Source organism: Phoxinus phoxinus (genome assembly GCF_949152265.1).
Source record: "Phoxinus phoxinus genome assembly, chromosome: 11".
Lineage (NCBI taxonomy): Eukaryota > Metazoa > Chordata > Actinopteri > Cypriniformes > Leuciscidae > Phoxinus > Phoxinus phoxinus.
In genome coordinates this window covers 32238614-32250837 of record NC_136886.1, presented here as the reverse complement: position 1 = coordinate 32250837, position 12224 = coordinate 32238614, and the positions used below count along the sequence as shown (strand labels likewise).

Genomic DNA, 12224 nt, shown 5'->3' with positions numbered 1-12224 from the left:
AAATAAAATGAGAAATAAAGAACAATTGAAATAATATTAATTAATTAATAATAATAATAAAATGAAACAAAACAAAAAACAACAACCAAATAAACATGTATACAACAGATTGCAATGGGTATTATAATGCTTAGCATGTGCAGGTTACTGAATAAGTTTCTTTTAAAGGAGAACTCCGGTCAATTTTAACATTGAGCTCAATTTTTAGTAAATTTGGAGTGCTGTCAATACAGAGAACAACGACAAAAATCGGTGTTGCCTACACCGTGTTATCCTCTTTTTAAAATTTGCACCCTATTGACTTGCATGGGGTCTAATTTTAAACCTGCTTTTATTTCTCTTATCATCCTTGATGTGTCACTACAAGTGCCCAGCCATGTTGAGTGATTCCTTCAGAGTGAACACGAGTGAATCTGACTGCAGTAGATGTGAAAGATATTAATAAAAATGATGTTATATCAGCCAGCGCAAATACCTGTATTTAGTTCCTGTTTTCGGTCGAAGTCCAAAGTAGTCGATTGTCGAGTTCACGCGCGTGATCATAGGTAACTAAACCTATGCGCGTGAACTCGACAATCGACTACTTTGGACTTCGACCGAAAACAGGAACTAAATCAGATTCACTCGTGTTCACTCTGAAGGAATCACTCAACATGGCTGGGCACTTGTAATGACACATCAAGGATGATAAGAGAAATAAAAGCAGGTTTAAAATTAGACCCCATTCAAGTCAATAGCGTGCAAATTTTAAAGGGCACCTATTATGACATTTAAAATGTTCCTAATGTTGTTTAGGGAGTCCCCAACAACAGTTTTACATGCATGCAATGACAAAAAACACTTTTGTTGTCGTATAATATGCATTTATTTTTACCTGATTTGCTCACCGACTCCCAAATGATTCGTTCAACGACTCGTTTTTCCAAACCCCTCCTTTGCGCGACGCTAATCTGCGATTGGTCAGATGACCCAGCAGTGTTTACAGAGATAATACTTATTGTTTAACACGGAGTACAATGATGCTTTTATCAATTAAATTGTGTTATAATAATGATTATAGTTCACTGCTTTGTAGTTTGTAGTAAAAAACGAAAAATAAGATAAATAATTTAATGTTATGTTAGCGAGCATAGCCCAGAGTTCATATTGTAAAAGCACAATCAGTCTTTGTTTGCATTAGCCCGATGCATAAACATAACGTTTTTACACAAAAAAAAAATGCAGTTACGTTACTACGAGGTATTATTCTATTCTTTAGACAACTCCGAAAAAAACGACAAACACTTCACATATCTCAATACAATTGCCATTGAAGACCTAGAAGCTAAACGGTGCTTACACAACAAACAAAATAATTATTAAGCATGCTACATAAAACATAAAAGCAACAATTATTAATAACACTTACAGGTTGTGATACGGAGGAGGAAGCTGATGCAAATACACTTGGAACTGAACCTTCCTTCAATATCAGCCAGCTCGCGAATCCAAGTTTGATTGCATTTAAAAAGCAATCGTCTTCAAAATGGCGCGAACAAAGCACAAGGCTCGGACTATACTCATGACTATACTTCTGTGGTATAGTTGTATATATGAATTGTAGCCACTTAGTCTTCAAATGCTCCTCCTTGGGCAGATGAAAAAAGTTGGCTTTTGAGCCGCACTTCAGAACACAGCGTCTCGTCGCCCTGATGTTTTCCCCTGGGCTTGGAGCGCAATAAGTGGGCGTATCGTATTCAAATAACTTGACAAGTTGACGTCATCTAGTCAGAGAAAAAGCTTCGGTCTTCTAACGATTCATAAAAATGACTCAGAGTCGACTCTCACTTTTGAAAGACAATAACTTTATATACGGTGCACTTTCATATTTCAAACTTTGCAGGATGTTTTTGTTCACTTAGATCTATGTTACACACTACATGAAAGGTACATTTCTAAATTCCATAATAGGTGCCCTTTAAAAAGAGGATAACACGGTGTAGGCAACACCGATTTTTGTCGTTGTTCTCTGTATTGACAGCACTCCAAATTTACTAAAAATTGAGCTCAATGTTAAAATTGACCGGAGTTCTCCTTTAAGAACAGATGTGACTGTAAAAGAAGAAGTGTGTGTGAGAGATGGAGGTGTGGAGCAAGAGTGTGTTTCTCACCATGGGATAGAGTCCGTAAGACAGGTGTCTGCGCAGGCCTGCAGACGGAGTGCTCTTACTGCGCAGATCCTTAATCTCCTCCTGACACTCGTGTAGCATTCCCACACACTCTGCATTTCTGTCGGACAGCTCCTTCAGCTAACACACACACGAAAAAATATATATTTCTTTTTATTTTAAGGCACAGGATCATCTTTTTCATGATCGAATAGGTCTGGTACTCATGCGTATTCCTAGATTTATTTATTTAGGATATAAATTTTTTTCTAATTCCAATGCCTGAATATTCTTCAAAATAAAAAATTGCTCTTTGATGCATTTGGGTGTACTTGCATTATTATGCTCGTGTATAACTCTATTTCTATATATCTATATCGTCATTAAATCAGTGAGACAAAATGGTTTACAATGACCGTAATATCGTTGATCACAATTAATAAAAATGAGAGAGAGTTCGATATGCTGATATACAACGACATTCTTGCCATAATACTTCCAGTGACATGATCATTGTTTATTAACTAACACTGTCCTGTGACGCATTACAACACGCCAGCCTCTACGGTCATATTTCAGAAGTTCAGCTGAAGTGCAATGATAAGACAAACACACCACATGAATGAATGAGTTTATGGCCTTTTATAAATCACAGTGACTAAGCTGCTTTGCTGTAAAACTTTAAAACTGATATTTAAAACGCTTTAAGACCTTAAATCAAGCGGATTAATCCTAACAAGGCCCTTAACCTTGAATTTCAGTAAAACAGGGCTTTTTAAACAGAGTGATTGATCTTAATCCAGATTTGCAGACGGTTTGGCTTACGGTTCATTACACCAGTATGTGTGTGTGTGTGTGTGTGTGTGTGTAGCTTTACCTCAGCCGTAAGTTGCCGTTGTGCTTCCTTTGAGGCTTGAAGGTGAATTCTCAGCTCTTCTTTCTCTAGCGCCAACTGAGAAAACCAAGACATACACAATTATACATCAACATGCACTATTGGTCAAAAATGTGGGTTCGGTAAGATTTGTAAAAAAAAAATGTTTTGGAAAGAAGTCTCTTCTGCTCACCACGGCGGCATTTATTGATAAACAATACAGTAAAAACCGTAATATTGTGAAATATTATTACAATTCAAAATAACTGTTTTCTGTTTGAATATATTGTAAAATGTAATTTATTCCTGTGATCAAAGCTGAATTTCCAGCATCATTACTCCAGTCTTCAGTGTCACATGATCCTTCAGAAATCATTCTAATATGTTCAGTTGCTGCTCTTATCATTATCAATGTTAAAACAGTTGTGCTGCTTCATATTTTTGTGGAAAACCGTGATACATCTCAGGATATTTTGAAAAGAACAGTACAAGTGAAACGCGAAAAATTTGAATATCGTGCAAAAGTTCATTTATTTCAGTAATTTAACTTAAAAGATGAAACTAATATATTATATAGACTCATTAGATGCACAATGAGATATTTCAAGCCTTTATTTGTTATAATTTTGATATGGCTTACAGCTTATGAAAACCTTTTCACAATATTCTAATTTTGAATTTGGGGTTTTCATAATCTGTAAGCCATAATCAAAAATATTATAACAAAAGGCTTGAAATATCTCACTTTGGATGTAATGAGTCTATATAATATATTAGTTTCACCTTTTAATTGAGAAATAAATGAAATAAATGAACTTTTGCACGATATACATTTTTTTTTGAGTTTCACCTGTATTTATTTTCAATAGGAAACTTTTGTAAAATTATAAATGTCTTTGTCACGCTGAATAAAAGTATTCTTTAAAGGGGTCATGACATGAGAAACCAAATTTGCCTTGATCTTTTGGTATATAAGAGGTCTTTGTACCATTAAAACGTCCTGCAAGTTTCATAGCTTAAGACGTCCTCCCCATTATAAACGAATCATTTATTTAATCAAGCTCTAAATACAGCTCGTTCTGGATCCATGGTAAGAAGTGACGTCACGGTACGAAGTGACGTACCAGCGTTTGCATATAGACCGCCTCCAGCACAAGACAACTACGCTTAAAGCGCAAGGCAACTACGCTCATTTCGTATCATCGTCGCGCCCGCGCGCCGCGCGCCTCACAAGTGTTCAGTCGACGGACAGCGAGTGGGTCTGTGTACAGGGCAATTACGATGCCGCAGATGTGCTGTTCCTGGCTGTGGACAAACAACATCTTTGAATACGCTGCGAAAGATCCAGACGTCAGGGAAAATGGAAGCACTTTATTTTTTGCGGACGTCTCAGTCACGGCAGTGTTAGTTTAAGCGTGTGTTCTATACATGTGAAGGATGACTGTTTTGAGCTTTGCCAGAAAACTGTTGCTCAAAGATAAGTCCGTGCCGACTGTTCTGGGCTCAACATCGACGACGCAAACTGTAAGTAATGTATTTAAAACTTTAAACTACTTTTTAAATACGCTGAAAGATCCAGTCGTCAGGGAAAAATGGATGCACTTTATTTTTTGCGGACGTCCCAGTCACGACAGTGTTCTATACATTTAAGGATGACTGTTTTGAGGAAAAAATCCCAATATGATGCTTGGCTTTGCCAGAAAACTGTTGCTCAAAGATAAGTCCGTGCCGAATATTCTGGGCTCAACAACGACGACGCAAACGTACTTTTTACCATGGCTAATATTAACACATTTGTATAAGAGAATCTTGAAAATATGTCGCCTTTCTAGTAGGCCTACATGTGATAGAAAATTAAAAATGTTGCCTTTATCAATGCTGCATCTTCAAATATGGCCTGTGCATGCATTTTTGTCCGTGGTACACCCTATCATTTCATTGGAATTAGTTAAATAATGTTAAACTGTTAGCAAATTAGGCTATATGATAATTATGCAACAATAATCTGTTTTCAAGTGTCTCGGGTTAATTTTTTTTTATTAATTCAAAATAGTTTCACTTTCCATGTGGACACGGGCTGAATAGTTTCACTTTCCATGTGGACACGGGCTGATCCAGTCTTCGTTGTTGTGGTGATCGTTCATTTTCCTCTGATTCTGGCTCAAACATAATAAGGTTTTATCATTGCAAGAGCCATCGCTTCGCATGCATCACCCGCTATTAAACAGTTGCGCCGAATCCCCAAATGTTCTGGCTGGGGGCGTTAATAATTGATGCATAGGCACTGACGTTAGCCAATCATAACAGTGGGCGTTAACACTGAACTCTTAAAGGGGAAACACCCCCAAAACAGACTGTTTGAATCAGAGGATGAGAAACAGGGTGGGAAAAGGTCATAAATCACTAAATTTTAAAAGTTTTTGGCAAAAAAAACTATAGTAATACTATATTTGCACCTAAGGGAACATAATAATGAAATAAAAAAAACCATGTCATGACCCCTTTAAAAAAAAACAAAAATCTTGCTGACCCCAAACCAGTGAAGAGTAGTGTAACTGCAGATGTTCATGATGTGTGCTGACCTCTTTGACTCTGTGCTGGAGCTCTACGATCTGTGTGAGGAGCTGGGCGATCTCCTCCTGATGTCTCATTAAATCCTCGTTCTTCAGGGAGAGCTCGTCCGTCAGTGACACCATCTGACTGTTGGACTCGCCTGTTAAACAAACCACTCGAAATCACATTCTATAGTGTGTTTCCATGCACTCATTTTTGTCAAACCGAATGAATCCAATCTGATTTCAGATTCTGAAAGTTCTGTTTATATGAACCCTATAAGTTGCAATATGATTCACATAATCGTTAATATGCGGATTACAAGTATTCCAAACAAAACCACAGCGCAGAGTCTCAAAAATTGTAAATTGTAAATATTGTCTCATCCACTGACCAGTTAAAACGTAAAACATATGTAAACATACGCATCACAGCACTGCGTATGTGCACAAGGTATGTTTGAATCCGATTGAGAAAATGGTCCGATGGTCCTTGATTTTTCCAGTTGAGTGGATTATTTTAGGTCCATCTCACCCTTCCAATCCGTTCAAGCGCTTTCAGATTGCGTTGTTTACATGAAGACGTTTCAGTCCGATTGAGCCAACAATCTGATTACTAATGGATTATTTAGTTTTATGCAAGGATATCTAATGTTTGTTTTTGTACTGAGGCTCTGTTCCAAACCCTAGAGAGACATTTTTAGGTATCATAGGTGGTGTTTGAATGCACATTGGCCAAAATCAACAGCAGTTGCATAAATTTTTTTGTGGAATCCCAGAGCACATCACAAAAAATCGCATCCAGACAAATTTAGTGTCCATTAATGAGGTTTAATTTGGTTTCTGATGCCGCTGATGTAGATGGTATACTGAGTCGATTAAGCTTGGAAACACTCACGTAGCTCTTTAACGCAGTCGTTCACCAGCTGCTGTTCTTTCTCCTCATAAGTGAAGGTCTCTTTCTTCAGGTGACAGGCCTGTAAAACACCAGAGGTCACGCTTTCGTCAAACCCTTCCGCTCCTGTAATATCAGGCAGAGCCCGTGCCGCACCTCAGATCTCAGCGAGAGGTTCTCGTCCTCCAGATCCTGGAGTTTGGATTGAAGGGCCTCCAGCTGGCTGAGGGCGAGAGCGGCCCCCGAGGGCCCGGGGTGGCGTAGCGGCGTGGAGCAGCTGGAGTCGGTCTCACTCTCCTCGCTGGCGCTCGCAACCATCCGGAGGAGCTCATCCTTCTTCGCCAACTCATGCTGAAGCTGATGAACCTGACAGAGAGTTTGTGTTGCTTTAAAACTGTAGCTTATATAGGGCAATATGAAATCAGTTTTAGTTAACAAAAAGCATATCTAATTAACTGAATGAAACTTGTACAATATGACAACTTATTAAAAGTTTAACCAAAATATATTTTTTAGGATCCTATGAAATCACTTTTATTTTTTCTAAATTCCATTTTATTTTTCCCAAATTAGTTTTTTCCCCTCCTTTTAACTTTCATGGGTTCCATTTTAATGATTTAATTCAATTTGAATGATCAAAAACACTTTTTGCGTTTTAATATTCAAAGACACCAGTCCATATTCAGTCGCAATTACCCTACTTTTGATCTATTCATCCAAATTTTTCCAAATTCAACGACATTCCGCGTTATACTTTAAAGGTACACTGTGTAGGAATTTATCCCATTTAGCGGTAACATTTTATTTTCACAGATCTCCTTTAGCTGGTTTCAGTCACGTGACGCTGGCGCTGAATGAAAACGCGTTGTGGAAACGCGTTGAAGTAGGCTAGGGCTTTTTGTCCCTCTCTGCAATTATAGTTTATCAAAATAGTGGAACGACATGGAAGACTCCTTGGACTTACCCGTCCAATGTAAATAAAGATAAGAAATTCTTCGCTTATGAGGATAAGTCAGATCATTAGCAGGGGTAATTTTACACCAATGAGGACATATTTATGAATAAAGACATTGATTTTAGCTAATAAAACACTTAAACTACACAGTGTGCCTTTAAATTCCAATTAATGACTGGATTCTGTGATTTGGTCCACGTTTTCCGCATTGTGGAAATCCTACTTGTACACGTTTAGCCTAAATTTTTCATGTGAAAGCGTGTTGTACCTGGTCTACAGCCTGTGCTAGCTGCTCCTCCAGAGATTCGTTTCGCTCCTGCAACACATGGTTCCTCTGCAGGAGAGACTGACCAATCCGTGCGGCCAATTCCAGATCACGATCCCTCTGCGGGACGACATCGTAATGCAAACAGGCAGCCAATCAAGAGCCATGACGGTCAAAAGCAAACTAGACAAAGCATTTTGTCACAGTGACAGTTTGCTGAATGATCCCATCACTCACTTCAGCCAGGAGGTGTGTGACCACGTCGATGTCATTGTAGGTCTTGGTCATCTGCTCCACCCGCTCAGCGCTGAGGACTACAGAGAGAGAGAGACAGCCAAAGAGTCACACAAACAAAACCCTGAAAGAAATCCTACAAATACTGGCAACTAGACTAGCGGTGCACAGGTAAATAAATAGTTTTATTCTATAAATAAATTGTAAAAGAAAATAGTTATTTTTTCTCTCTCGGCAAGACAAACCAAAATAGGAAGGTGTAGAAACACCCACACGCCATATGGCAAGCTCTACACATGCACCACACACACACTGCAGTGATGTCATGAACAAACCCAAAATGCATTCAAAAACATGCATTCAGATTCACTATTAATTGCATGCACTACACACTTTTTTTTGAGAGAGAAATTACTATTTTTATTTAGCAAGGATGCATTAAATTGATCAAAAGTGACAGTAAAGTCATGTATAATGTTACCGGTTTTCAACATTGATAATAATAATAATCAGAAATGTTTAATGAGCAGCAAATCATCATATCTGAATGATTTCTGAAAAGTCATGTGACACTGAAGACTGGAGTAATGATGCTGAAAATTTAGCTTTGATCACAGGAATAAATTATAGTTTAAAATATATGAGAATGGAAAACGGTAAATTTACATTCTAATAATATTACACAATTTTCCTGTTTTTCCTGTATTTTTGATCAATTAAATGCAGCCGTGGTGAGAAGAAGAGAAAACACCAAAAAAATCCTACCAAATCTCAAACTTATGAAGAGTAATGTACATGGATCGACATCTAAAGTGAGTTTGCTCTACACTACAGATGTGCTACTCTCTACTGCGTATAAACGCTACAACTTTAAAGGGGTCATTTTATAGACGTTTTATTTTTTCCTTAAGGCTAACTAATAATTTTTGTCAAAGTTGCACCAAATGTTATTTAACAGGGTTTCCTTTTAATTTCCCATTCGTGCGAGAACCTGTGTCCAAACCAGATGCAATGCAACAAATCGATAATCAATGAAACCTGGTTGTCCCCGACAGATACAACAATAGCAAGACATTGTGTCGAACATTTGTTTGCTCAAAATTGCTAATTTTTGCAATTTTCACATTCAGCATTGATAGATAAATTGGTTGCTGCGACATGATTTGACTACTGTACCTTTAAGGCTTTATGTAAATTAGATCTGTTACAGATCTGTGATAGGCTAACCTCTTCACACATGAAATGAGTAACGATGCCAAGTTATAAATACCAAATAGGTGTTCATGTAATAATGTGCTTAGTTTCAATAGATGTGGAATGGAAAGGGAGTTTTGAGTTGTAAATGACTGAGATGTTTACATAATACGTTTTATATACCGTTTTCCATATGACCCCTTTAATGCGAGTTTAGATGGCTCTAGGACACTGCAGTACGTTTAACACACCAGACTACACATGCTGGTTGTCCGAGGTCAAATACTAGCTCAAAAACAGAAGCAGAAACTAGGATGGACAGGCAATCTGTAAGAATAGATGACAGAAGAGTGGAATATAGACAGATGAAGCATCAGACAGACCGTGTGTTACCTTTAGAGAGGCTGTTAGAGCCATTATGGGGATAAGAGGAACCAACAGCTAGAAATGCTGCAGAAGGAATGAGAGAAAGAGAACGAGAGAGAGAGGGTAAGGAGGGAAGAAGGGAAGGAAGAGAGAGAGAAGTATTATATGCTGAGGAACTCTGGTAAACATCCAGCGAGGGTGAAAATGAGACACCATCACCAGCGGAGAGAGAGAGAGAGGGATAGAGGAGGAATAATGAAGCACCTGACAGCCGTCACTGTCCCGTGAGCAATCCTGAATTAAAATAAATGCATGCTCATTAGGTTTAAACACACAAACGTTTCACTATATTAGTGAGGACAATGCATAAGACTTCCATTCATTTTATATCAAGATCATGATATTTTCTATGGCCTAACTCAACCACTAACCCATCACAGATACATGTGCAAAACACTAGATTTAAAGAAAAACAAGTTTCTGCTGATTTATTAGCCGTTAACTAGTGAGGACCAGTAAAATGTCCCCACTAGTTGGTTGTCATAACACACACACACACACCACTTGAAAAGTATCTGGGCTAGACTTCATGTGAACTCCAGTGAGGTTGAATATGCAAGTTATGCAACTAATAAATCCTGACTCGATTTAAAGATTTATTTGATCATTTAATGTGACACACACACACACACACACACACACACACACCCTTACCTGATGCGAGATGGTGAGCTTGGAGCTCTTCACTAAACTGAAGCATCCTGATAATCACACTTCACTGACATCAACATACCTCTATCCCGACCCAAACACACACACACACACACACCAAATAAGCCTCAAGCCTCATAAACACTCATGTCTCTGCAGTCCAGCCACAGATGCTCTGATGCGCTCGGTCTAGTTCAGACGTACATATATAAACTGTTGTATAACAGTGTCATGAAGAACCTCAGCAATAAGTGACGCATTAGTAATCAGACACAAGGAGACCTTTGATCTCCGGTAAGACATCAGATGTGTCAGTCCGGTCAGTTCACTTCCACTATCAATCACAGCGGCCCTTGCAAAACTGTTTGCCACAAATTTGAGATAAGTCAAGTCAAGTCATCTTCATTTATATAGCGCTTTTAACAATGTAGATTGTTTCAAAGCTGCAAATAGATAAATTGAGAGCTCAGGGATTTTTGCATTATAGCAAACAACAATGACAGAGCACAACACAACAACACGGATGTTTGTCCAATGAGCCGTCATCCTTTTACCAAGTGTTGTTAACGTTAACCAAAAACTATTAAATATTAGATGAAAACCCCATTTAATGCAGTTAGTTATTTTGTTAAGTTTAAGTGCTAAAATGAGCAAACAATTGAAATAAAAATACAGCTAAACAGAAATATTAAAAATAATTAACAATGACAAAAGCACATAAAATTATTAAAACACTTATATCATGAAATATATCAAATAATAGTATATAAATAATAATTTGACTTTAAATTAATTTAATTAGATAAGCTTTCTCCTATACAAAAAATGTAATGTAATGGCTATGGTATTTTTGAGAAAATTGCTAGTTGATTCATTTAATATAGTCTATGAAGTGAGTGAGGAATCAAGTTTTTTTATGCACCTGCTGCAATAGCAGCAATACTGTTACATGAATTAAAACATGGTAATAACAAGCTATCCATGGTTTTGCACTAATCTTACAACACAAACACTACGTTGGTTATGAAATAAATGTTCAATTTTCATCGAGACCTTAGTAAAGGGTGTACTAGGATCTCCTATTATGTCTGTCCCTCTATAAATATGACATTGAGCTCTTGTTCATGCACTCTCATGTTCAGCCCTCCGTTTATAAACCTGAAATAGCCTCCATCTGCCCCCTCTCAGGTTATTCTTAGCATCACATCATCATCCAGCTGGGAGAAACTAGGGCAAAAAGTCTCCGCAGGACTCTGGCTGTGTGCTCCTCTTTTCAGAGCTACCCTATACCCACATATCCTCACTCATTAGTCCTCTAGACGTACACATGGTTTATCGCTGAACCCACTGACTCGATGTTTCAACAGTATCCAACAACAGAGCCACAGTGCCACGGCTGTCTCAGACTGGAGATTCATGTCTCTTTAAGAGTAGGGTTAGTTAGTGGTGGGGTGAGGTTAGCTATTTGCTAGGGTGTAGTGAGATTAGTGGAGGGGGTGTTTTAGGAGATCGTCAGCTCTGCCCTAACTTCCGGTCTGAGACAGCTGGCCTGGCGAGGCTGTGACTCTTAGACATATATCTCTGATGTTTGTGTAGTTAAAGATACAGTCACATTATATATTTAATAAAAAACTATTTCAGAACTTAGTGAGCAGAATTTTAAAGGTGCTATGTGGAGTTTTTCTACTAAAATTAATAATTTTTTTATTGCCTGTGTGTGAAGGGGTTGTAATCTGTAATCTCACAATAAAATGATCCACTTGGCGGGTTTTGCTATTACCTCTGAAAGCAAGTATTCCTATTTCTACGTGAAGTCTCCGGGTCGGATTTGCCGCGATATCCAGTGCCGTGACTGAGACCTGCATGCGCTCCCGAGCCTCTCGCCTCGTCTACTGACTTTGCACTCAACAGCGACGACACTGCAACTTTATGAAATGGAGTCTGCTAATACTAAGAAACGACCAGCACAACACAGACTCCAACACAAACTCCACATAATAATAATACAAAATTAAAAAACAATGCACATGA

The 12224-nt window shown here is 38.1% G+C and overlaps 1 protein-coding gene across 4 annotated transcripts in view; it reads right to left on the bottom strand.

The window, feature by feature from the left end:
- Window positions 1–12224, bottom strand: part of trak2 (trafficking protein, kinesin binding 2) — a 30414-nt gene that overhangs the window by 9170 nt on the left and 9020 nt on the right. For 2 of the 4 annotated variants that reach the window (XM_079628569.1, XM_079628571.1), the window contains 8 exons: window positions 9510–9566; window positions 7926–8002; window positions 7692–7808; window positions 6625–6834; window positions 6472–6550; window positions 5604–5734; window positions 3025–3099; window positions 2151–2288 (listed from right to left, as the gene is read on the bottom strand). In XM_079628569.1, coding sequence (XP_079484695.1) covers window positions 2151–2288; window positions 3025–3099; window positions 5604–5734; window positions 6472–6550; window positions 6625–6834; window positions 7692–7808; window positions 7926–8002; window positions 9510–9566 — 884 coding nt within the window. The remainder of the gene's footprint in view (window positions 1–2150; window positions 2289–3024; window positions 3100–5603; window positions 5735–6471; window positions 6551–6624; window positions 6835–7691; window positions 7809–7925; window positions 8003–9509; window positions 9567–12224) is intronic. The other 2 variants (XM_079628570.1, XM_079628572.1) reach the window with 1 other exon arrangement.